At 37.4% G+C, this 27,172-nt stretch overlaps 1 protein-coding gene across 1 annotated transcript in view; it reads left to right on the forward strand.

The window, feature by feature from the left end:
- The first annotated feature begins 1,067 nt into the window (after positions 1-1,067).
- LOC134500169 (disintegrin and metalloproteinase domain-containing protein 9-like) overlaps positions 1,068-27,172 on the forward strand; it is a 30,873-nt gene continuing 4,768 nt past the window's right edge. The window contains exons 1-20 of the mRNA XM_063307305.1: positions 1,068-1,698; positions 2,402-2,499; positions 3,483-3,559; positions 5,552-5,630; positions 7,485-7,561; positions 9,425-9,629; positions 9,948-10,013; positions 10,521-10,589; positions 12,383-12,555; positions 13,466-13,550; positions 14,334-14,455; positions 15,507-15,678; positions 16,495-16,584; positions 17,558-17,753; positions 18,731-18,836; positions 20,612-20,786; positions 22,294-22,374; positions 23,740-23,845; positions 24,464-24,596; positions 26,944-27,037. Of these exons, the coding sequence (XP_063163375.1) occupies positions 2,425-2,499; positions 3,483-3,559; positions 5,552-5,630; positions 7,485-7,561; positions 9,425-9,629; positions 9,948-10,013; positions 10,521-10,589; positions 12,383-12,555; positions 13,466-13,550; positions 14,334-14,455; positions 15,507-15,678; positions 16,495-16,584; positions 17,558-17,753; positions 18,731-18,836; positions 20,612-20,786; positions 22,294-22,374; positions 23,740-23,845; positions 24,464-24,596; positions 26,944-27,037 (2,181 nt within the window). The 5' untranslated portion in view covers positions 1,068-1,698; positions 2,402-2,424. The remainder of the gene's footprint in view (positions 1,699-2,401; positions 2,500-3,482; positions 3,560-5,551; positions 5,631-7,484; positions 7,562-9,424; positions 9,630-9,947; positions 10,014-10,520; positions 10,590-12,382; positions 12,556-13,465; positions 13,551-14,333; positions 14,456-15,506; positions 15,679-16,494; positions 16,585-17,557; positions 17,754-18,730; positions 18,837-20,611; positions 20,787-22,293; positions 22,375-23,739; positions 23,846-24,463; positions 24,597-26,943; positions 27,038-27,172) is intronic.

The following is a 27,172-nucleotide window of genomic DNA, read 5'->3' on the forward strand; positions in this document are numbered from 1 at the left end:
AAGTTAGGGGGGCCAACCAAAGGCAAGGTGGATGGATGATATTCTAGAGGTGACGGACTCGTCCCTGGGGGAGCTGGGGGTGTTGACGACCGACAGGAAGCTCTGGCGTGGGCTGGTCCATGAAGTCACGAAGAGTCAGAAGCAACTAAATGAATAAACAACAATTGAAATATTACATTGACTCATAGCTGATGACTGCTTCCACTCCCAAAGCAGTTATATTTTATCATCAGTTAGTGCAGTTCTGTAGTTAATATGTCAACTATATTCAAATTTCCACACCCTTCTACGTTGTTTCCTTGTCTGAGGAAACCATGACACTGCCTGCCCAGATTTTATAACATTTCCTAATGGTGGTGGGAATTTCTGTCAGACTCTTGGGCCAACTGTTGACTTATGTGAAATAATTCATGGTAGAATATGCACAATTACTTCTGCCTATATGGCAGCAATATCTACAGAGGGACATCAGCATGACTCTGAAAGCACAGTAACTATATAATCTGCAAGCAAAGATGTCAAAGCTCTATCCAGTCAACAGAAGCAAGACTTGATGGGAACTGTGGCTCAGATCACAAGTTCCTTCTTGCTACGTGGACTTGGCTGCTGGCTGGGGAATTCTGGGGGTTGAAGTCCACACAGCTTAAAGTTCCTGCGATTGAGAAACACTGATTTAAACCACAGTATTGTTGCACTACTTAATTTCATTTGCTTCTGGGTCCTGGAATTTGGTCTTTAGTTTCAAGGAAAGCCCCTTCCTTCCTCGAAGTTTCAACCTCTTGGAATATAAATGCACTAGGGCAGTGTTTCTCAAACTTGGCAACTTTAAGATGTGTGGGCTTCAACTCCCCGTACTCCCCAGACAGCATGGAGGAACTCGCTCTACTTAGAAGAGTATAAACGGAGATTTGTAAGACGCCATTGGGGGTTTGTTAGTTTGCCATTACCTCCGTCAGAAGAAACACGGCCTGTGATAGTCTAGAAATCATTTATCTCCCACTTCCTATTGCGAAAACACCCCACCTCCCTGCGCTTCCTAAATCAACTTCGGAGGAAATTTCGCTTGGCTTAGCTCCGCGCCGAGCTGCCTATCAATGGCTGAGCGCGCACGTGGTCCCGCTCAAAATGCGGTGGAACGAGTTCGGGCTGATGGAGACCAGCACTACCCCTTTCGTGGGGAGGGGTTTGTGAACTCCTCCCGCTGTCCGCCTAAGGTTTCAGGGCGGTTGTTTACCAGCCGCCGTTCGATGAGCTGCTGGGCCATTCCCACCGCGGTTGGCGAAGCTGGAAGAGCAGATCATGTTAGCCGCCTGTTACCTGAACCTCGTGATCTTGGGACTCAGCGGCGCGGGAAAACTAGTGTTAGCCCTGGGCAAGTAATGGTCTTGGTTGGCTTTCGGGCATTAGAGTGGCAGCTAATATAGTCAAGCCGGAGGTCTCGGAAATGATCTTAAGGTTCCTTATATGGAAGAAAATGCTGTCAGTCGGATCACTTCCCAGTAAAGGCGTTTTCAGTGAAACAAGCGTTGAGTGGCAATTGCCTTGTTCGCCCAAGGGGAGTCGTGAACGAAACATTCCTCGTTTCCTGATGCAGCTTTCAAAATCGACAGGGTCGTAGTCTAAAAGACGTTTGTCGAGGAAAAGATTAAGGGATTTATGAAGGGAGAGGTCTGCTTCTTTAAAATGTTCGTTTCTTTGGTGAGTAATTCAGGAAGAGTAATTATGCTGAGGATGACAGAAAAAGTTGAGCACAGTGCTCCTGCTGAAGTCTATTTTTTGTTAATCAAAACGAAATACTGTACTCCAGTATTTGTGTGGAGAGAATGAGAGAGAGGGAGAGGGAGAGAGAAAGAGATTATACACAGGTGTCATAAACCTGATTACTCATTTGCTCATGTTATTCCCATTTTTCTTGTCAACTTGTCTGCAGCTCTAGCTGTCGAAGAGAGTTTCACTGGCCTTGCTGAATTAGTTTCTTTTAACTTTTCATGCTTATGCACAAGATTTAAAGGTAAAATAAATTAAAGTGGAGAAGATGGATTTGACACTCCAGGCCCGGGTCTAGAAGCTTCTGCCCCCCAGGCAAAAATTGCTTCCCCATATTCTTTCCCACACTGCAAAGAAAACTTTGATACCTGTTCTGGGGAACCTGACTGCCTCATTCCAATTTCAGTCCTATATCAGTTTAGCCACTCTCTGCAACTGATATGCCTTTTAATAAAATTTGTTAGTCTGAGAAGGTGCTAACAGACTGTTTCTATCTGTGGATTTTCTTAGTCACTCTAAATATTTTGTTTTTTCTTGTAAAATAAGATTCTGGATTCTTCATAATTGTATTTAATAAAACTATGATGTTATTTGCAAATCTCTCTATATAGACTTAAAAACATTTTATTTGTAGGTGAACATGCTCAACAGATCTCTATGCATTCCCCATATGAGATTATAATTCCTAGAAGATTAACAGATAGGGAGAAGCGCTGGACACATTTTAAAGAGGTTTGTTTCTATTTAAGTTATTTTCATTTCTGTGATGCTCTTCAGATAATATTCTACAGTATTTAACAATGCCTATAAGCAGACAAGACAGACATTGTTGGTCCAATCTGTGTCCCACTCATTAAACATAATCAGGAGGAATAATAGCACTGTATTGATTTAGTTGCTATTGCCAGACAATTTAGGGTTCTACAGAACACACCACTAGTGTTAATATGCAAATACTCTTTTATCGCATGCAATTCTTTCATCATGCTTGGTAGTCAGACACAGCAATCCTATCATTCAGTTTAGAGGATTCCAGTGCTGGATACTCCAAAATATCTAAGGGCTGGATGGTACAACCCTTCCATTAGAAGAGAAAAACCTTCCTTTCTTCCTTCCTTCCTTTTGGAAGAAAAGCCTTTATGTCAGTTCTAGAGTGGGTATAAAGTAATCTTGAGAATAGGAGTTAGAAAAGATAGGGTCCAGCAGGTCCTTTTGGGCCCCTCTGATGTCATAGAGTAGCCTTGCACCCAAGAGACAATAGGAAGAATTTTATTATTCCATGATTAGAGTTCTGTCTCCAGTTTTAAAGGGAGGAATGTGAACAAGCCAACAGTCCATGGACCACTCAGACTGCAGCCGTAGGTTCATTGTAAAACTTGATGGGAAAAGGTTGCAGCCTATTCTAATAGCCATGTTGGGTCCATCAAAGAATCCACTGAGCTAGCTACAGCTGTCGCAATGTAATTTTAGTTTTCAGAGAGCTGAATTGAATGAGTCTGGACTGTACTTTGTATTTAGGTGTATCAATGTTGCAGAAGATACAGTAAAACTTATGTTAAGTGCCAAGCTGGAATGAGCTGTTTGATTTGTTCTCTGGTTAGAAAGTAAGCAAAGTAGCAGCATAGGTTTTTGTAAGCAACAGCCCATTTCAAAGAATTGGTAAAGTACGTGTTAAATTATATATATATATATATATATATATGATTATATTTCAGGAACGCTTAGATGATCAGCTGTCTTACTTGATTCAAACTGGAAATGGAACACACATTCTGAAATTAAGGAAAAATAAGTATGTTGTATGTAGTTCTGAATCCTTTCCCATCTTCGTTTTAACTTACCTTTTGGGGGTATGAAAATCTCTTTAAAACAAGCAGTCTCAACGGTAGAATACAATAGAAGAAAACCTTTAAAGAATTACATTTACTAGCATGGAGGTGTGGTAGAAATATTCTATTGTTAATAAGAGATTAGAGAGCCAGCTTGGTGTAGTGGTTAAGACATCAGGCTAGAAATTGGGAGACTCTGAGTTCTAGTCCTGCCTTAGGCACCAAGCTAGCTGGGTGACCTTGGGCCAGTCACTTTCTTTCAGCTCTGGGAATGAGGCAATGGCAAACCACTTCTGAAAAACCTTGCCAAGAAAATTGCAGGGACTTATCCAGGCAGTCTCTGAGAATCAGACATGATTGAATGGAGAGAGAGAGAGAGAGAGAGAGAGAGAAGATTAGGAAAAACAGCTGAGAATGTTCTTTATCCCATGAGAAGTGAGGAGCTATGCCAGATTGGGAACTGAAATAACTTTATTGTAGGTACTTGAGGAAAAAATTTTTTGAGTGTAGACACTGGATCCTGTGTTTTATGAATGTATGTTATCAGAAGGAAAAGTTTTGTAAAATGCAGATAGTTTTTGCAGATGGGAAGCAGATGGGGCTTATGGAATCCACAGTCTAGGTGAACTAGAGTTAGTTCAGTGCACCATTAGGTCATACAATGAAAAATGATACAGGAAAGTCATCCTTGTCATTTCAGAACATTTAAGGACAAAGCGTAACAAACAAAAAAGAGGAGTGACAAGATATAGGATTACTAGCTAATAGTATCTTGATTAATACATTGTCAGTTAGGATCTGGTAACTGCAGCACAGAACAGCAATACAACAAGCAGTACCCCATTAGCAGTAAGTTTGAAAAGCAAAAGACCAAGACATCTATATCTGGGTCCATAAAATCTTACCTTGCAGTCATATATGCCTGTTGGAGCATCTCCATGTGCCTGTTTCCATGAGATGCATAACTGGACCAATGGGATAATTAAATGTGACTTAGAAACAACAAAAGGGGTTAATTAAATAAGGTTAGTTTCCTTTCAGGAAGAAAATCTCACAGGGTTAGTGGCTGACTTGAGTAAGCAGGCCATAGGAATAGCTCATGAGAGATACTCAGGATATATTATATCTTGGCAATACCTAATGAAAGGCCACTTTCTCAGAACACCTGGCATTTTAAGAATAGCACACAATAACTATTGTAGAATTAATTTTGGCTCAAAGATATAGCAGGGCTACATATAGCACTAAGTTCCAAGGCACTGCATAGCTATTTCTTCTTTTCCACTTTGATTTTCACTTGAAACATAAATTATGAAAATAATGGTAGAAAAAGACCAAAGTATTATAAATGCTGGATAATATTCCTTGGCCTTCATAAAACATTATGAATGAAGCAGGGTAATTGCACCATAAAGGCTTCATTGAGAACTCCTGAGGGTCTGAGATTTAGGTAATGATGGTGTTTCTTTTTGCTCCTATTGATTAGGGAAAGTCTTAAGATGATGGAAGGATACAATGCTGGAGAACAACATTCTGACCACTGAGATGTGCAATTGAAAAGTTGACTGCTATCCTTCATGGGATGTTTCTGCTTCTTGTATTATTACAAGAATTATTATTAATAATTAATAATTATTGATTAAGAATGATTATTCTATTATTAATTCATTACATGATATTACATTATAGCTTAACATGACATGATGGCTTAACAGGATATGGCACTACCATTGCTTAAAATGATTACATTTTCATATTTAAAAATGCTTGAAAGTTTACCTAATAATTTTTTTTTAAAAATCACATCTTATTTTTCATTAAAATATTGGTATATATGTAAATGTTATTATGGTCTTTGACCAGCATATTAAAATATTGTATTGTTCTCATTAATTGCTGAATAACTTGGGTCTTGAATACCATTTTGAATTCAAACATATTGAAATGTGTTGCAGAAAACTTCTTGGGGAAGAGTTCACAATATATACTTACAGCCAAGAGGGCAAGCTGCAGAATACTCCTGTTGAAACTCAGGTACGTTGTGGTACCTGTGAAGAACAGTGGTCTGTTGGACAGGCAATTCTCTATTCTAGTTCTGATAGATTAGGGTGGTATAAATAGTGCTATGTATACCTTCTTGAGCTCCTGAAGAAAAGGTAGAAAATAAATGAATAAATAAGGGTTTATGTTATAGAAACCTTTTCCAATGGCCATACTAGCTGGGTATGGTGTGAGTTGTATTCTGGCATGCGTGAAGCTTGAGGGGTGGATAATGTCATCTGATTCCAGAAAACCAGTTTTCTGGGCCAAGGGCTATTTTGTCATCTTTGTTTCTTGAAATACACTATATTTCCTGCTTCGCTAGGATGATTAATAGTCTGAGAAGTTAAGCAATATATCTTAAGAAACTATATTCTTTTCCTGTCAGTATCTTTAGCACACAACTAACATAACCAATTTCAAAAGAGACTTCATCGCTCAGTCTGAACTGATCTAGGATTATAAGCTCCAACTTTTTCTGCCTGCTGTTCTAGGACTCCCACAGAGAATAGCATCCCACAGAATACTCTTCCTATGGGGAGTGGGAATATAGACATCATGGATCTAAAAAGTACTGTAAACTTCACTTCCTTTGAGGGCCAGCTCAACTCATTACCATCAGTACCAAATGAGAGTTGAGTAATTAACTTGGTAATTTGTTATCTAAGTTGACTTTTCTGCCAATAACTTTATCTGCTAATAAAAATGCCTTTTGAAAACTCTAAAAGCTGCCATTCTAGGGCATTAGTGGCTCCAAGAGGAGTGGATTCAAAGCTGGGAAACTTGCATTCCAAAAAGGAGTGGAGGATTACAGACCTGATATTGCAACAAACCCTCCTAAACCGTGGCTTCTCACAGTTTAGGCCAATTAAAATATGATGGTTGTGTTCATTGAATTTTATGCAAAACATAGTGTTACAGACTATTCACCTGTCTTGAGTTTGGTTATCCTGGAGCCCCAAGGCTCTGGAGGTTTTCACTATCAAATTATTTCATGTGCATTTTTCTGCAGAGACAGCTAGCTAACCCCAGCCCTTTGATACTGCTTCTCTTCCAATGCAGGAAAGCTTTTTTTTTTGTTTAATTAGGGGAGAAACTATATCTAGGAAGCTATTGACAGCTCCCTAATTCAGTGGGAAAGTCCAGAAGAAAATCAAAGTTAGAATGCACACTGTCCTGTATTATGTGGAATAGTCCAATGCCCTGAGGTGTGTTTAACTGTAATAGTTGTTGTTTAGTGTTTGTATAGTACACTGAGCCAAAACCAACAAACCACATCACACATTACAACCACACTATAGAAGCTCTGTCACTATATCCTTTATGTAAAAATGATTCAGAGAACTATTACATCTTACATCTTAACTGTTTCAGACCAGAGCAAGAGATTCTGTATAATAATTCACATTTTCTAATACGAAATGTGTGTCTCATTTTCTGTGAGACTTAAAGAAAAGAAAATGAGAACCCATGGTAAGAGTATCATGGGGATTTATTATCTTCTTTCCTTTTACATGTATCATTCATAAGAGCACAAAATGGCTGGGTGTAGGTACATGCATGGGATCTCCCTTTTCAAGTGATGATTGGCTGGGAAGAGAAGCAGGAAATGAAAAGAGCTCTGTATCGCCCTAGGGCAATCCATTTACTGGTGTGCTTCTGTTGGCTTTGATCACGTTATATATTTTTATTTTAAGTAGTAGGATAAACATTAGTTGCATTAGAATCCATAGAATTCTATAGTAGATGTCTTAAGAACTGAGTAAATATGGCATACTTATTTTTATCAAATGATACATTGGATCTGCTATTTGCCTAAGAAAACTGCTGTTCATTATCTGGTTTCAGACCCACTGTTACTACCATGGAAATGTTGAAGGAGTTCCAGATTCTCTGCTTGCCCTCAGTACCTGTGATGGCCTTAGGTATAATCGTTCTTTTCCTTTTATCAATATGTGGAGACAAATAGTTTTCAATACAAGGCCTAGGGCACTTCCATATTCTGTGCTAGTTTGGAAGCAACTCTGCAGTCTTGATATTCCCACAATATTAGTTAGGTGGGAGAGTTTTGCTGAGACATTTCTGGCTCAGCTGCAGTGTAGTTGAACCTGCTACCGTGTTGTTTTGAATCTTGTCTCATCCCATCTCTGCTTCTGAGCTTTAGGTCCAATAAGGGGAACTTATTCCAGTTCTCCCAATAATAGCCAAAACAAAAGGGATAAAATTGACAAATGCTTTGTCTGTCTCTATTCTCCCTTCAACAATGGAATGCAAAATGCCAGATAAATAGGGCCCCACTCCCTTTATTCTTCTCATTCTTTCATTCAATCATAGAATATAAGGGTTGGACCTTGGAGATCATCGAATCCAATCCCTTGCCCAGTGCAGGATTCCACAACTATAGCAGGATACAACAAAGGCTTTGTTTTGCTATGTTTGGAGTGTTTGGGGAATATGGGATTTTTATCGTAGTAGGATATGGCAGTAGCTTAGAGCAGGCTCGTGATTTTTGCTTTTTTTTTCTCCCAACATTTCAATTCAGCAACAGTGAAAATAATCATCTTCATACTGTCTTTGAAGGTTTGAGGAGTCCAGATGTGTTGGGACTTTAATTCTCAGGATTCCTGGTTTCAGCCACACTGATTGAGAGTTCTGAAACTGTAGTCCAAACACATCAAGAGGGGGCCAGGTTGAAAAAGGCTTATAAAAGGCAGTGTGTTGCTATTTTGAATATTGATTGTAGATAAAAAGTATGGTTTATTTATTTTATTTATTTATTTTTCACATTTCTATCACCGCCCATCTCTCCCGAAAAGGGGACTCTGGGCAGTTTATACCTATGGCCTTCCAGAATTTGCTGAAGAATAACTCCCAGTAGTCAGCCAATACGGCCAATGGTGAAGGATAGTGGGGGAAAGTTATCTGGTCTTTCCAAATATGTAAACTTCTAGACATTTGTGCCAGACCTGAATCTGTTGTTAATTCAATGGGGCTGCTTGAAGAACATTCAAAAGCTTCAACTGGTGCAGAATGCAGCTGCACGTGTAGTAAATGGTGTCAGATATTTGACACATATAACACCACTACTAAGTGAGCTGCCTTGGTTGCCAGTGTGCTTCTGTGTGCAATTCAAGGTGCAGGTTGTCACTTTTAAAGCCCTTCATGGCTTGGGACCAGGTTAGCTAAGGGACCGTCTTCTTCCAGTTGTTTCTACCCATCCAATTCTGTATGGTAGGTTGGCATGCTACGGGTCGCATCAGCTAAGGAATGTTGGTTGGCGAGGACTAGAAGGCATCCGTTATCTGCTGTAGCACCTGCCCTCTGGAATATTCTCCCTTCGGAGATCTGGATGTCCCTGACCCTGTTGGCCTTCTGTAAGGCTGTGAAGACCTGGTTATGTGCCTGGGCCTGGGGGCCTGCGTGTGTTAGAGGCCCAATTTCTTGGCTATATTAACATCTATGCATTGTTTACTTGGTGACCATATATATTTATTTGGTACTTTTAATTGTTTTTAATTATTTTAGCTGTTTTATGGTTTTTATGATTGTAAGCTGCCCAGAGTCACTTGCTGAGATGGGTGGCTATAGAAATTAAATAAATAAATAAATAAATAATTCGGCTCAGAAGTCACCATATATCTAAAGACATATTATTATATTTACTCATTGAGAAACTAGCATATTTGTACTGTCACGTTGCTACGTATTGCATTGTGGTAATTATTTAGGATTACTTTTGTTTATGTGGCTGGCATTTAATCAAATAACTTTTCTTGTACCATTTTTAGGGGAATCCTCTATATTGGTGGCAAACAATATGGCATGGAGCCAGTCAAGGGATCAAATAAATCTGAACACTTTTTTTATGTATTAGATAATGCTCCTCATCAGCCCTTTTCATGTGGTGTACAAAATGATGACCGGTATCATGAACATAGCTTAAAATACACAAATATATCACATAGTCATTTCAGTAAGGATAAACTTCTAAGGGTAAGTGTATTTTATACATATGTTGTATGTAGGACCGTGATATTCATTAGGGATAATGATTAGGAGAGTCGAATGGTAAAGAATATGTATTATATATTATAGTGATTATTTTTTGTGAGCCAATTGCAATGCAATTTCATTTTAATGCGCACTTTGGTGTATATGGAATGACAATAAAAGTTTATTTTACTCTGTTCTATTCTATTCTATTCTATTCTTGTCTCTCAATTTTTTTCTTAATTTTTGAACTATCACTTTAAACTGCTGAAATTCCAAATGAAACAGCTATGTATTGGGGGTCTGTTTTCCATTTTACAGAAAAGAAGAACTGTGCTGCCAGATAAACGATACGTCGAACTCTATATGGTTATTGATAAGAACAGGGTAATTTCTCTCAGCCAAATATCTTTGACTTCCTAGTGCAACATCCAGAATTACTCTGTGGCTCCCTTGCTAATACAAAGACAGTAATGAGTTTTTATTTCTGCCAGGACAAAAACCTTTGAGTTTCTCCCTAGGCAAGAGATAGATTGATGACTAATGGCCTTTGTGTTTTGAAAGCTGAGTGAGCAATGATTTCCTTAGTTCCTGAACACGTACTGCCAAATATTGTATTCAGCATCAGTTTCCATCTTGAGTCTGACTTTAAAAACTGCAGACCTCCTGGCTGAAACCTCTATCCCATGCTATTTAATGATATCATGCCTGATAAAGGGTTCTGGAGAATTCAAAGGTGCTCATCTTAATTAGTGTTATTTTGGTTGGTCCAAATGAAAGTATTACCCAATTTTGCATTTTGGATTTTTTGATGGACCAATGTGGCTATGGGATTTTTTCATTTCCTGATTGCATTTCCTGATCTAGAATACTTTCCTTCTTGAATTGTTTTAGTATTCGTTGAAAACAACTGTTGAAGCTGTACAGAAAGAAACAGTTGAACTGATTAATTATGTAGATGGGGTAAGTCAGTATAAAGACATTTGTTATTTTTATGTCATTGTTTTTTAAGAGAAAGTAAAAAGCAGAACAATAATGTAATCTTCATCATTGCAGCTGGTCACAATTTGGTTAAAAAAAACCACAAGCCCAAGGTACAAAAGTTGGTTTCATGCTCTGCTTCTTATGTAACATAATTCAGTTTATAGTTAGGCTCTGTTTGCTGGTGACTTCATAAGAATATATATTGGACAAAAGCATGCATATTTTGTAAGACTGAGGGCATTCGGAAGCTTCAACTGGTACAGAATGTAGCTGCACGGAGAGTAAAAGGTGTCAGTTATTCAACACATTAACTCCACTACTTCGTGAGTTGCATTGGTTGCCAGTATGTTACCGGGTACAATAAAGTTACTCATACCTAAAGTGTAACAAGAAGGGGCCTGCCATAATTCATATATAATCAATACATGTAGATTCCATTAACGACCATATCAAGAAGTTGGGCATCAGCCACTGTAAGATATAAAATATAAAATATGATACCACCCGGTAAGATAAAATATACTATGATAAGATAAAATATGATAAAATACAGTTACACTTTAGGATAGGACTTAAAACCTACTACTGGCCTTTTAGAATTTTAACATTTACATTTAACGTTCTTATTTTTTTTAATATAAATTATATGTAAGTCATAAAGTGTTGAGAGCTGTTGCAGTGAGCAGCACACGCATTTATAAATAAATAAAATTGGGCTAGGATGCAGCCATTTATCTCATTATCATTTTTGATCTTCGTTATGCAGAGAAACAAGTTTAAGAGTAAATGATCTTATTATGTTTCCTGAATTGATTGGGATTTACAGCCTAAACCTTTTCTGGCCAGTGCAATTGCCATTTTCCCCAGTAATAGAAAAACACTGAATATTAAACAATGTAATTACTTGGGCAATTTTAGGGAGACAGTGATTTTTTTTTTGCTGGAGTCTTAGATACAACTTTTAATTTGTTGAGAGTGGCAGCTTATCAGGAGGACATTTTAGCCTATAAAACATCACCTTCCTTTACTGCATCATTGGCCAGTGATAGGTAAATGGGACCATTTCTGTGGGTATTAGGATCCCATTCTAGAAATCAGGATTTCCTTTCTAAGTTCTACACAGTCCTCTTCTTGTAGTCACACATTTCTTGTTTTTCCACCTAGACTGATGTAGGAATATTTTTTTTTAGCTCATCTTCCATGGTTACACAACAATTCCTCCTGCTATGAGGCTTATCCCTCTGCTATCTCAAATAGTTGTAAGAACTTAACTAGTAAATTTTGGGAGACAGGAAGCTTTGGATAAAAATGTTTGTTTATTGCATTAGATCCTTTGCTTTTCCTTGCAATTAATGTAGCCTCTCAACACATGTGCAGTATAATTCATATTAAGAGTGATAATTTTGGAGGAGTGTTTGTATGTGTTAGCAGGAATTACATACAACAAAGCCTTAGGTAACCAAGTTCACATATTACAACTTTTTGGAACTTGTAAACCATGCTTTTTGGTAGTGCATTGTGTCAATTCAGCTAATTATGATTTGTTTTTTAACTCATGGGTAAAGCAGATTATGAGTTCAATGTGTCAACATAATCAGTGTGTTGACTGCATATTCACTGGCTTCAGATTAACTAGAGATAGATCTGCTACCTTTGCATGGCATATTTCCACCAGCTTACTGCCAGAGATGAACAGTTTGGAAGAACTTTATCTTCTTACTGAAGATCAACTCACTGAAACCTACATAATAATGATAACTGTATATTTACAGATGTTCAGTCCCTTAAACATACACGTTGTCCTAGTTGGATTGGAAATATGGACACATGGAAACCCCATAGATGTGAATAGTGATTCAGCTGGAGATGTGTTGGGCAAATTTGTGACTTGGAGGAAGACAAATCTCATTAAGAGATCAAGAAATGATATTAGCCATCTCATCATGTGAGGATTTACCTTTATATTATATATCCGGATATATTGGAATTCTGAGAAAAAATGAAAATTCTATAGTTGTGACACTATAAAAATTATAGGCATTTAAAAAGAATTGTTTTACTGCTAGTTGTCTAAGAAAATACATTTTTAGCTATTAGAATCTAAACCAAAATATGTTTTCAAGTTTATTTTTTAAAATTTTGAGCATAGTGTATTTTTTGTAATCTTGAGTTGTTATAGATAATTAGTTAAAGTTTATTTATGGTTAATCCATTCAGGCTATATGTAATCAAAGAAGAAACAAAGGATAAAGTGGTTTAAAATTCTCATGCAAAAGATTAAATTAAATTATCTTTAACATGGCATGGGATTGACCTAAAAAAGATGTCTCACTATTATTACCTGGAAAATAATTGAGCAGAACTTTGTAGTCCTTCTGGAAATATTAGGAGACAAATAAACTGCTCTCCTTGTCCAGTCTGGCTAAGAGAGGCATGATTATCAAGGACCCAGCCATATAAAATGGACAATGCAATAATACATATGTTGCTATCTCAGTTTCCCCAACTGGCAAGGGGATAGATACAATGGGGACAGTCGTATCTGCCCACCATTAACATAAAAGGCAGGATTCCAGTCTGGCCAAAGACATTACATCTGTCTTAAAGCCAAATGAGATTAAATAATGAGCAGAGTCCACAGTATCTCAAATCCAATTCAAATCCATTTTTCCAGGATGTTAAAATATTGTAGCATCTGAAAAGGTCAGGGAAGTAAGGGAGGCCCTTTATGTGTGTGTTTGTGTGTGGGTGTACCAAAATATGTATAAATAAGGAAAATGCGTGTATATGTATATTATTCAATCTGGAGATGGATCTCAACCCATCTCACTCTTTAATCTGTTCCTGCATTTCAGAGGGAGAAGGCCATTTGGTTCAACAGTTGGAATGGCTTACGTTGGCACAGTCTGTAGTGCAGATCATGGGGGGTCAATCACTACTGTAAGTGTAATATCCTGCCTCGCTTGTGAACGTACAGTTTTTTAAATAGAGAACACTTTCATTTGTTACATTACATTGTGCCAGGATTGTGGAAGTTCACCACTGAGTTTAGACTTCTGTGGAAAGCACTTGGCAGAGGTCTACATTGGTATTGACTGCTAACTCATTGACGAAGTTGTGCTGAACACCTACAAAGTTTAACACTAGCACTGGGAGCATAAAACAAGTAACCCAAATGATCTGAGAGCAAAGACGGTTCTCCTATAGAGAACGCTTAAAATAATAAGGCTTTTTATGTTAGACAAAAGGCTGATAAGAGGGAACATGGTTGAGCTTTATAAAATTGTATATGGTGGGGAAAAAATTAAAACAATTTTTTTTTTAAAAAATGGAGTCATCCAATTAAGAGCAAGCAAAAGAAAGTGCTTCTTCACACATGCTTGTTAACTATGGAATTCATTACAATGAAATGTCGTAATTGCCATCCACTGAGATGTCCTTAAAAGGGGACAAATAGTCTTAGTGGTTACATGCTATGCCAAGACTGAATTGGAGTGCCAGTTACTGGAATTCTGCAACTAGCATTGTGCTTATGTCCTGATTGTGGACTACTTCCCATCAGAATTTAGAGTTCATGGTGGGAAATAGAATGTCAGACAAAATAGAGTTTGATGTATCTAGCACAGCTCTTTATTTTCTGTTTTCTACTGTTGTTGTTGTTTTTCTTGTTCAAATAAGAATCATCCACCCACCCCATGCTAACAATACTGATCTCTCTGCCAGTTCGATCATAACTCTGTGATAAGTCAAGCTACAATTGTTGCACATGAATTGGGACATAATCTGGGTATGAATCATGATGATGGAAGATGTCCAAATTCCTATATAATGTACAGTTCAGATAAGTAAGAGAATTTGTTTTAACATCATTTTTTAAATGTGCTTATTTTTTATTTAAATATTGAAGTTTAATATGTCGATTCTGTGTTGGTGTTTGATCTACTAGAGTGTTTAGGATCAAGAATTACAATCCGATGGGGATAGAGTGTTAGAACATTTACCTTAGTGGTGGCAGAGTCAAACACTCCATAGATACTGGCTTAAATAAAAATCTGTCACTCCAAACTATTATAATTACAACCTTCCAATTTTCTTTGAAAATCAAAGACTACCGAATTACACTCTACCTTATGTTTCAAGTTTAAGCAGTTATTTTTTGTATTAGGCTATTTTCAGTAATATTTGATTGCCACGTGTTGTCAATCATATGTGCTTGTGCATTTACAAGTGGACATGTATACTTGATGAGAACATGAAATCTTTGTTCTTGAGCCTATGAAATCTTGCTTTAGAGTCTAGAGTCAAATTATAGACAGGGTGGTTATATTTTCAATTACGCTAAATGTAATGAATGGAAACTGATGCTAAAATCAAAAATATGTTTTATTATTGAAAATTATTAATATACAGCTTTCATTTAATGGAAAAGTTGGTTAGTTAGACAATTACCTATCCTATATCTCATGTGGTGCAGGGTTAAGTATTCATAGCTTGCATAGTGACTCAGCAATCTGAGAGACATTTGCAGGTTATAAAATTGACCTAATATTTTGAAGGAAGATCAAGGGGTCAATCTGGATGAAGACAACTGGGATTTTCAGTCTTTTCTGGATTTGGGGGGAAAATTGAGGGTTTCTTTTTTAATTATGTCAAGCCTATTAGAGGAATTACAGGATAGTTTTTATATGTTTCCCCATCTCACCAATAGGCCAGTTTCTGCCTCACAGTATTATGTAGCTCTCAGAGTCAGGAATGGGCTTATTTTTGAGGTGAGGAAACATTGTTTTAGTGTTAAGATCAAATATAGTATAATTGTATAAATGTAAAAATGAATAAAATTTAGGCACAAAATAGGAAATATATTACTCCATATTCTGGAAAAATTGTGCCTTCTAGTGGGTCCAAGAACTTCAGCAGCTGCAGCTCCAATGATTTTGAGCATCTCATCTTGAGAGGTGGAGGAAGCTGTCTCAGAAATTCTCCCAAGCCAAGTGATATATTCACAGAGCCCGTGTGTGGCAATAACATTGTGGATAGGAATGAAGAATGTGATTGTGGCACTCCAAAAGTAGGTAATTTATATTTATATTTTAAAATATTGATATGCTAGAATTACACACACACACACACACACACACACACACCAGCACTAGGGCTATGCAACACTTTAGATTCCATTCTAAAATGCTAAATGTGTTTAAGCACAGGGATAGAAATGGAACACTTTTCTGTAACTCCTTTGTACAGCTGCATCTTTTTCTGGGTTCACTTGCTCATCATCTGCAGAAAGCAGGAAAAGACACAGTTACTTTAAGGAAGTACAGACAGATGTTGTGTTTGTGTCCCAACTCAGCTTTTTGGAATTGAATATGAAGCATTGCACAGCCCTAATATAGTACTCATTGCTATAATTTGTTGCTCAGTGCTACCCTAATGCAGCAGTAGTGCAGTTTTTGAAAAAGAGGAGTAGATGGACAAAGAGCTCTATTTTGTTTAGCCTCACTCACAGTGAGACACGGAGAATGCCACTGACTTGCACCATGAGTCCATGCAGTTTTCTTTCTGTACCAAATCTTTCCTTAGTGGAATTCCAAGTGTGATATGAAGTAAAATCTCCAGGAATCACATTAGGAAAAGAAAGGATCCTTACCATCAAGTGCTTTCTTCAGGTGTTTACAAAAAATCAATTTCACTATATAGTTATAAATGGATGCTTTTGAAAAAATGTGGTTAAATTAAAAAAAGTAAAGTATTGTGGAAATGTTTTTTTTTTAATTCTTTTAGTCACATCCCAGTGATAAGAATATTGGCCTTATTGAGTCTAATGCAAGTTTTTTTCAACAGTTGATCATGGGATATTCAACCAAAGTCATTTTCTTAACAGGAATGTACCAATCCTTGTTGTGATGCTACCAGCTGCAAGCTAACACCTGGATCAGCATGTGCTGAAGGATTATGCTGTGAAAAGTGTCAGGTAAAATAAATTATCCTTTGTGTAGATGTGCAGCACAATCCTGTGCTTGCTTATTTCGTATTAAGCCCCATTATGTTCAGTGGGTGTACTCCAACATTTAAATATGCATAGAATTGCAGAGTTAATATAAATATATTCTTCTTAAAGTGTCATTTTGTTTTGAATTCATTATCATTCGTGCATATTGTATTTATGTATGTATGCATGCATACAATAGCCCCTTGTGACTGTTACATGAATGGACATTTGGGGGGGATTACTAAAATTCAGGACGGCCATCACACAATCAAAGCCCCACTCTTTTGATGCATGTAAAGAGGGGTGGGTCTTTTCTTTTTATATTTTTTAGTTTGTATTAGTTTTTTTATCACTGTAGTTGTAATTTTTTATAAAATTACTGTTTAAAAAAATGAAAGGGAGCTAAACCTGCTGTTCCAAGTGGCTGCCTATACTCACCAGCCCTGCCCCACCACTTTGTAGAATGATGGGTGATTGTTTTTTTCTGCTGGCAATGATGCTTGGTGAGAGGGAAAACTAAGCTGGGGAAATCCACCAATTGCTGTCCCATATTCAAATAAGGACAATTGCACTTGCTGACTTTGGTACTGCAGCAGAGTAGAGATCAGCCATGAGGACAGCATAATTATGCTGGCTCAAGGACTGGTAGATTGCATTTCAGTGCAACTGTCTGGCTGTGCTCACAGAGGCAATAAATCTTGGTTGTTTTGTGTAATATGATAGAGTACAACTGAAAAAGCAGTATGTCCTGTGGGCTTGCTTTAGGTTTTGTTTTGTTTTTCTGTACACCTAGCAGTGCAATTATTGGCATACCATTCCAGTAGTTTGGCCCAGGAACTATCCCAACCTCTCTTTCCTTTTCACAAATTTCTATCCTCCTTCTCCCATACCATTAAAAGTTTATGAATGCTGTAAATGGGTCACAATTATAGATCAATAAAACTCTGTTTTCAAGTTCAAGGTAGCAGGAATGGAGTGTCGCCCAAAATCAGATGTCTGTGATCTCCCTGAATATTGCAATGGGACCTACTATGACTGTCCGGATGACGTGTATATCATGGATGGCTACCCGTGCAATGATATGAAAGACTATTGCTACAGTGGAGTTTGTCAGAGTTACGATTCTCAGTGTGAATCCCTCTTTGGAAAAGGTAAGGTTTAAATCATTTGTGATTTAGGCAACTGATAATAAACTGGCAGAAGGAGTTATATAGAAAGTGCTTATGTATTGGGATGCAGATAATTTTGTTTGAAATGTTTTTTTATTCCAATAGAGAATATATGTAATTCAGGGTTGAACTGTTGGGTTCTTGGTGTTCTACGAGCTTGATTGCTTTCCTGCAGATGTTTTGTCACCAGGCTAGGTAACATCATCAGTGTGCAGGAGGGTGAGGTTTCCTGGTTGTTTATTTTATTTTATTTTATTTTATTTTATTTTATTTTATTTTATTTTATTTTATTTTATTTTATTTATTATTCAAATTTAATTACTGCCCATCTCCCCCAAAAGAGGGGGAGATAATAGCTTGCCCTGCCAGTCTTGGTTAGGGTGTGGTCACTTTCTTGATAGTTCCTTGATTAGGGTGTTGTTCTTCCCTGATTGTTTATCTGGTGCTGTTTCCTGCTTACTTGGGTATTGGCTACTAGGCAGGATGTTTCCTTCCTTCCTTACCTTTTGGTTATGTCCTTTAAATGGACCATAGATGAGGTTTATCTCTATGTGTGCATGGCTAGTTTCTCAGAATGCCAAGCTTCCAGGAATTCCCTAGCATTTTTGAATTTGGCTTGATCTAAAATGACAGCTGTTTCCCAGTTGCTACTGGGGTTGAGTTTGTCTGTATTGAGAAATTAAATAATTTTTGTCATGTCTTCTGACTGCCAGTTGATGTTCCTGGACGCATTCTGCCAGTCTTCTACCTGTCTGTCCTAAATAATGCATATTACAGTCTTTATATTGTATGTTATCAATGATTCCTATTCTTTGTTTATGGGGTCTTCAGGTTTGCTTAAGAAGTTTTGGGGAGATTTCATTGGTTTATGTGCTACAGGGATGCCAAGAGGTAGTGATCTGTTGATTGTGTCAGAGTTATCCTTTCCATAGGATAATGATCTTTTATTGATTTTGTAGGAGCAAAGAAAGGGCCGAATGTTTGTTTTGAAAGAGCCAATAGCAAAGGAGACAGATTTGGCAACTGTGGAATGTTGGGGGCAGGTTTTGTAAAATGCTCCCAAGCGTAAGTAATCAGAAAAACATTTTATATTCTGAAGGCACATTAGGGCTGTGATCCTATGCATACTTAGTTAGGGATTAAGTCCCATTGAACTGAATAGTATTCTTTGGATAATAAGCTACATGATTCAGAGTCACAGCTCTGCACTCTTTCCTTTTTCTTCTACTCCTGAAGAAACACACCAGCTATACTCCCAATAGCCTAACTTCATTAAGTCAAAATTTCCCATCACATCCAATCTACGGAATTCAAATGCAACTGTAAACTAGTTTAATAAGTCAGGGTATAATTCTGCTTTCTTAATATTAAACAAAACTTCCTGGTCTACAGCTAATGATTCATATAAACCAGCATATCATTGTTGTAGCTTACCTATTATTGGCAGGGTAAAGACAGAGACACTAGAAAAAGTTTCTTTGCTTTGGAGGCTAGATTTGTTTAATTAAATGATCTTAAACAGTTGTTCAGAACGTTGTTCTAGTAATTTAAGGCAGTATTTTAGGGGTGTAGCCTCATGTGGCGCAGAGTGGAAGGTGGCAGTATTGCAACTGAAACACTCCCCACAACCCAGGTTCGATCCCAGGGGAAGCAGGATTCTCTCTTGGGTAGCCGGCTCACGTCGACTCAGCCTTCCAACCTTCCGAGGTCGGTACAATGAGTACCCAGCTTGCTGGGGAATGTGACGACTGGTCAATGGCAAACCACCCTGCTATAGTCTGCCAAGAAAATGTCGCGAAAGCGGCCTCCCCCCAGAGGGTCAGACATGACTCAGTGCTTGCACAGGGGACCTTGCACCTTTTCATTTTGTACTAAGTATGCTTCTGAATTATAGACAAATGCATGAAAGATAGAGCTACCAAAGGCTACTTGCCTTGATAAATGTGTGATACCTCAAAATCAAAAGTATCATGTGTTAAGATATTAGTTGTTCCATGGCAACAGAAGAAGATGATTTGCTCCAAAGTCCTGCTTGCTAGTTTCCTGAGTGTCTCTAGTAACACAGAATTGAATACTAGAGAATACTAGATTAGAACAGCCTTTGGACCTGATACAGATGGTTCTTCTTAGGTAAGAACCTAACACATTTATCTGGAATGATAAGCATTACTGGAGGAAGTCAGACCTTTGGTAAAAGGGTGTGGAAATGAGTAGCTGACACAGCTTGCTTAATTCTCCTATTCTCCTATTCTTTAAACCATTGAAAATTGAAACTTCAGCCATAGGAAAGGACATTTTAGCTATACAGGTAGTCCTCATTTAGCAATTGGGACTGGCAACTCAGTTGTTAAGCAAAGCAGTTGGTAAGTGAAAAATCCCATAACCGCGACTGTGCTTACGATTTTACACAGGACATCATGTACTAACTGACTGTAATGGCGAACACATGACTGAGAGAGAGATGCTGTGAAAGTCATAAATACAGGCATTGGTCACAAAGTTATTTTCTCAGTGCCGTTGTAGCTGTGAACAGTCATTGTCCAAGACAGTCACTAAGTGAGGACTACCTGTACCTTGCCTTCCATTGTTGGCCAACAGAATCTGAATGTGCTGAAGCTGATAATCTGTTCTTTCCTCCTACTTACAGATCCACATCCTTTTCCTCAACATGGGTTTTTATAGACCTCAAGTCTAGTGAGCAAAATCTTAAACTCCTAGCCAAAACAAGCATGTATGATTAATCAATGTTAGAACATGGAAGATATCATTTGATATTTATCATACTGCTTCACAGTTCCTTACTTATATTTGTATATCATTATTATTATTACCATTTGCAGCAACAGCTTATGCGGCAAGATTCATTGTACGTCTTTCAGACAAGAGAATCTCCCTTCCCAATTGTATTTCCAAACTCAAAATGGAATTTCATGTGTGACTACTGAATTTGATCTGGGATCAGATGTTCCTGATCCAGCACTTGTTCATAAAGGCACTTCTTGTGCTGAAGGAAAAGTAAGTCTCCTGCAGCTTATAAATGTGTAGTCTGTCTGGATCAGACCTTGTTTATTGAACAAGTCATTGGCTGACTTTGCACTTTGCACTGAGCCATAATTTATTATGTTCATTCATTGCTCTTAACCATAAATCATGATTTACACAAAGCAGTGGCTGGGTATTCTCTTTATACTAAGCCAAAAATCAAAGAAACCATGTTATTGTTTAGTATAAGATTTAGTACAGGACTGAGCAAACTTTTCCAGCTGAGGAGCCATACCTCTTCTTCCTGCCCTGCTGGGAGTTGTAGTTAGCATATCAGCAACATTATTACATATCCAAAGAGGTGGGGGCTAAAATATTTGGGTTTTAGGCAAAAATGCATTAAAATCACTACCTTGGGTAAAAGTAGCCAATTATTGAAGTTTGGGGAGATTTTATTCATTCATCAATTCATTCAATTTTTAATGGCACATTGGCATTGACCTTCTGCAAGGCTTAAGTTACCTATGTTGACCCTTTAATGTCTCACAAAGAAGACCAACACCATCAAAAAAATATCCTCTGAAATTTATAGCCCTATCCACAGGGTTCTGGAGGCTGAGGGGCTGCTTGCATCGTAGTCATTATAGGTTGCCTGTTTCTGTCTTTGTTGTACAAAACTGTCTGATATTGTTTGTATAATGTTACACTAATAGACGGGGGAGGGATACAAGTAATGACCCATGCATAATGACATAATCACGGAAACAGTACAATTTTACTTGTAGATGTGACATGAGTACATAATTGTGGTGTTTGCATGTTGACATTATTGTGCATGGGGCATCATTTGTCATCACTTTGTTTTGGGGATACTGCCAGTTATGCTTAGATTTGTTTCAACGGATTAAGTTTAAAAGAACCTACAGTATATTACATTATTTGGGACTTGGTCTATGATTAATTTTAAACTGTAAGCCATAGGTTCTAAAATAGTGGCTAGATTCATACCTTGGGTTAAGCCGAATCCAGACAAGTTTTATTGTTGCATAGCATGATGACAGAGCTGTAAGATTCAGCTTTCTTCCATTTCCAACATCGTCATTTTAGGCTTAAGTTTGTCCATTTTCTTTTTGACGATGTTCTTTAAGAGGCCACAATTCAATAGTATGTAACTGTCAAAGAACAGAATCCCCACCAAAGAAAAGAAAAGGCAGATTATTTATATATTATAATCTGTACAACCTGATTTATTGCTTACTCTGGTATTCTTTTTTACAATCTTTTACATAACAGATTGCATAAAATTTGCCTCAGTTTTAGTCTTATGAATTGGATTTATACACACTGAGACTGCACAAGAGTGCAAAGGAAAGGGAGGGTTGTAACAGGCCTGCTGCGTCCCTCAAGCGTCATGTTAAATTGTGGTTTAAGGTTACTCTTGAACCTGCTCATGGCCTCTGCTTAGCACCTTTGTACATTTGCAGATGAGGCATGCTTTCAAAGACCATTCTAAAAACTTTACTTTTTCCCTCCTTTTTAGGCCTGTATTGATTACAAGTGTGTGAATGCAAGCTTGTTTGGTTACAACTGTGACATAAAGAAAAAGTGTAATGGCCGGGCAGTAAGTTAAAATATTATTATGATAATACTATTCTGTTTATTTATTTGTTTGTTTATTCAATTTCTGTAACTGCCCATCTCAGCCAGACTCTGGGCGGCTTACAACAAGGACAATAGGACACAAATAATTATAATAACCAAATATCTTGGCATATAGTATTACAGCTGTTGAATATTTATCATTGTTTTCTTTTAAAAAGCTAAGTGGAATCTCAGCAGCATTGTGGTAGTTCTTTATAATATTTCTACCCATTTATTTATGGGACATTATATCATTTTATTGTAAACCGCCCAGAGTCCCCTTTTCGGGAGAGATGGGCAGTGATAGAAATTTGAAAAATAAATAAATAAATAACCAAAGTACTACCTCATCTAAAGAATGTATATGTTGGTCTCATTTATTGCTAGCATCTTACTCAATAAAGTTTCATTGCAAGAAACATAGGCATCCGTAGCACCTAGAGATTTTGTCAAATGAGAAAACGTGTTGTGACATCACAACTCAAGCCCCACCCCTTCTGGCTTGCATGCAATATCCAAATACAGTACAGATACAAAAGGGGTGGAGTCTGCATTGCAATGTTACAATACATGCTTTGTCATTTGCCTCCCTTTCCCTCCCTTTGGATGCCCACAGCAAGAAAAAACGTTTAAATCCTGCTTTTTTTCCCAAAGAAATAAATGCTTGCTTTCAGGTAGGTTAAATATGCCAAGTTCAGAAATAATAGGAAAACTAATCATACAGGAAATAGACCTCATGGGAAAATTAATTCCCACATCTTCATAGGAAAACAAACTGATCATCTCTAGTTATTAACAAAACAAGAGATGGATGGAAACCAGGCCTCCCATAAGTAGTGTGCTGGAGCTGGTTCATATTGAGTCATGAGAGACGATTGTTAAATTTTCTGGAATTTTACAAGCCAGTTGAAAGCAGAGCAGAGCTCCGATGCCTAGCGCACCAATCAGCTGTTTGGAGGCAAGTGGTGTAGCGATGCGGCAGCAATGGAGTCAGTAGAGCTGGTTGTTAAATATTTACCAGCACACCACTGTTTCTCATCAAAAAGAGAGGACCATATGGTGTGAGGCATAGCACAGGTGGGAGAAATAGCCCAAAAATTGAACATTGAGTTCACTATTACATAGGCCTCGCTTTTGATACACAGCAGTCAATAGAATTATTTTGTAATGGCTTCTGAGTTCTTCTACAGTAAAATCCTTAAGAGAAGTTTATGGATTCTTGCACATCTGTTTAAATGGTTGCAGTCTTGCCTGTTGGGGGAAGTACATAACACCCTAACCCTAATATTATTCTAGTTTCTTCAAAAGTTCTAATTTCATCATGTTGTTTCTTTTTTTCCTGTAGGTATGTAACAACAAAGCCAATTGCCACTGTGATCCTGGGTGGGCACCTCCTTTTTGTGACACATCTGGCTATGGTGGCAGCATAGATAGTGGCCCAACTCATATAGGTATCAAGAATCATTCCTCTTTCTTACATTCCACCAGATATGGCTCAGTTTTGAAAAATAGTTCTAAGGTAGCCTTATGTCTTATTTGACAAAGGTCACTTTCATCTGAAGACATCTTCTATTTGAATAAAGTCCAATTTAAAAATGAAGACCAGGAACAAGAGGCAGCATGGTCTTTCCTATTCTGGTGTAATGTATTTTATTCTTATTGAAATTAATTATTTTAAAAATCTGAGTTTATAGATATAAGTTAGCATATACCCATTTTAGATGTTTGGGTCTTTTATTTTTTGAAGATGTGCTTCTCCATTTTTGGCAAAAAAAAATTATATATAGTGGTGTTTAAAAGTTTGTGAACCCTTTCAAATTTTCAGTATTTCTGCATAAATATTACATAAAATGTGACCTGTTCTCTACACAAGTCCTAAAACTAGATAAAGAGAACCCAGTTAAGCAAAGGAGTCATAAACATTATACCTGTTCATTTATTTATTGGGGAAAATTATCCAAAGCTACATATTTTATCTTGGCAAGAAGCTAAAACCTTCCTTCTTGTAGCATCACTGTCCAAATTCTACATTTAAAAACAAATCATATAATACTTATTTTCTTTCTTAGATACATCTCTTCGAGATGGCCTTCTGATATTTTTTTTACTTGTGTTGCCTATATTAATACTACTTGCAATTGCAATTGTCAAGAGGAAAGCGATTAAAAGACGCCTCTGCAGAAAACATAGAAGACACAACAGGTATGAAATACTTGCAATTGATACTATAGAGAATGGAACACATCTATGGCAAGGTTATGTCAAAAATTCACAATAAAAATAGAGATACCATTTGTAGTCCTAGTGACCTTAAAAGACAAATGTGAACATTGCAGTGCAAGCCATTCAAAAATAAACTTCACTGAATTCACTGGAACCCACTAACTAAACAAAAATGAAGTGTGGAACGGCGAAAGCCTTTTGAAATGATACCCTTACATGCTTATCTATAGATGACAATGGGAGCAAGGTTTGTAAGAGAATTTAAGGAAGGGTGGGAGTGGAGCATAGAAAAGCAGATGGAGACCTGGAAAAATAATACAATCCTATTGATGATTTTTATCCTGGTTTTATTGGCAACCCAAAGAAGCAAGTTCTATTCAAGGTTTTAAATTAAACTTTGTCCAGATAGGAGATATAGGAAAGAGATGTTATTTTCCTAAATCTGAAATTCACCATATTTAGGCAATTGATTGCCCTTTATCAGAGCCCAGTTGATCTACAAGACCCACCTAGTAGCTTGCAATGTAATGCTTTGCCTTTTCAGACTTCAAAGAAAAATGCCAATCATTCTTAGAAAATATTAGGGAGTAACCTCTAGTACTGAGCAGGAGGAGGACACTGCCTGGATTGGGTAGTTCTCCAGGAATGGTCAGTCTTTCTCAGATCCTGATTTTGTTACTGACTCTACAAATTATCATTCCCTCTAATATGTACCATGATCATTTCAGTAGAAAAATGCATTTGCTGATATTTTTTTTTTCTTAAAGAGCATTCTATGCTATTGCTAGTACTTCCCACTAAAGCAGCTCTTTGCTTTGTTTTCCCCTGATCCATTTAGATTTTTCAATTCTGGACTAGCTAGGCTTATCATACCAGTTATTTATGAAAACCAACTAGATAAGGGGCTCCTGGGGCAGATTCATAGATTTGGAAGAGATTATTTAGGGCACTGAATCCAGTCCCACTACTAGCCCGCTTGGTGAAGTAACCTCAGTCCAAACATTTTCAATCGATGGCTCTCTTGCTATTGAAGAGAAGCCTACCAACCCTCTTGGTACTTTCCATAGTCAAATTGCTCTTATTGTTAGGAAGCTTTTTCTGACAGTCAATTGGAATCTGCTTTTCTGTAATTTAAATCCATTATTCCATGCTGCTCACTCTGGGGTGATAGAGAAAATGTCTGGCCCTTCTTCTACACTACATCTTTCAAGATTTGAAGAGTGCTATCATAACTTTCTTCAGTTGTCTTTTCTGAAGACTAAACTTTTCTAGATTCTAGTTCCTTGATCATCGTCATGGCCTTCTCTGAATCTGTTTGCCTGAATCTTTCTTAAAGATTGTGGAGTTGTAGAGTCCTTGGTGCTCTCTGAGCTTGGTTGTTTGCTTGCAGATGTTTCATTACCTAAGTAGGTAACATCCTCAATTCTAGTGAGTGTGGGGTTTGCTCCCTGTTTATACTCAGTAGCTTGCCCTGTCTGTGTTGGTGGGGGTGTGGTTTTCTCCTTGGTTGTTCCCTGATTGGACTATGGTTTTCTGCCTGATGGTTTGTCTGGTGTTAATCCCTGCTTATCCAGGTGTAGGCTGCTGGAGAGGGTATGTTCTAGTCTTTTCGTTTCTTTCTTGGTTTTTTTATTGTCTCTTTTGAATGGTGTGTAAATCTGGTTTATCTCTATGTGTCTATCTCTGTGTGTCTAAAGGGTGTTGTCTACTTTCACATTTACTAGCTGGGAAATTCCTGACATTAAAATAAACAAAAAGAAACCTGAAGCCAAAACTTGAATATAGTTGCTTAAAAACTGTAATGTTCTAAAATTGTACCAGAACCAAACTCAGTCTGATAGCTAGTTGGGGAATCTGCTTAACTTCCTTTTTCCAATTAATCAGAAACCAACCAACAGCTGAAAAATGCTTTGAGCTGCTTAATTTCTGTCTTCCCAGAATGTTCTGTTTCAGGAGAGGACAAAATTTACATGCAAGCAAGCACTTTTATCAAGTTGGTTACATATGTCATCTGCACCCATTCTGGTATACCTTATACAGCATTTCTCAAGCAGGAATTGGTTGATTAGCAAAACCCACCCTCTTCACAGTTATTGGGAATAGCATGAAGACAGCTCTGTGTGTCTTATCAGTGATTTTCCTCCTTCAAGTACATTGTTAAGCACTCTCTCTGCTTCCACAGTGGCTTTTAGCAAAACTTTTTCTCTGGAAGTTTCTCTTCTTGTTTTTTAGCTATGTCTGATAATATTTGCTGATTTGAGGATCCTGCAAGGTGAGGAGGTTATGTTTATGTAATTTTAACTATTCGTTTCAATTGCTCTCTAAGGACTGAAAATGCACAGCAAAGAAGACTACCACCCGCAAAACAGAATAATACTCCAAGTGAACCAAATCCACTACAGGCAACCAATAGAAGGCGGGTAAGAATATATTTTCAATCATAATCTCTCTTTTTTAGTATTTTCCACCAGTGAAGTTCTTCTAGTACAAAATATCTCCTGTGCATTTATTTATTCATTTATTTATTTATGCTTTTAATTAATTATTTTCCATTC

This window comes from Candoia aspera, chromosome 6 (genome assembly GCF_035149785.1).
Source record: "Candoia aspera isolate rCanAsp1 chromosome 6, rCanAsp1.hap2, whole genome shotgun sequence".
NCBI lineage: Eukaryota > Metazoa > Chordata > Lepidosauria > Squamata > Boidae > Candoia > Candoia aspera.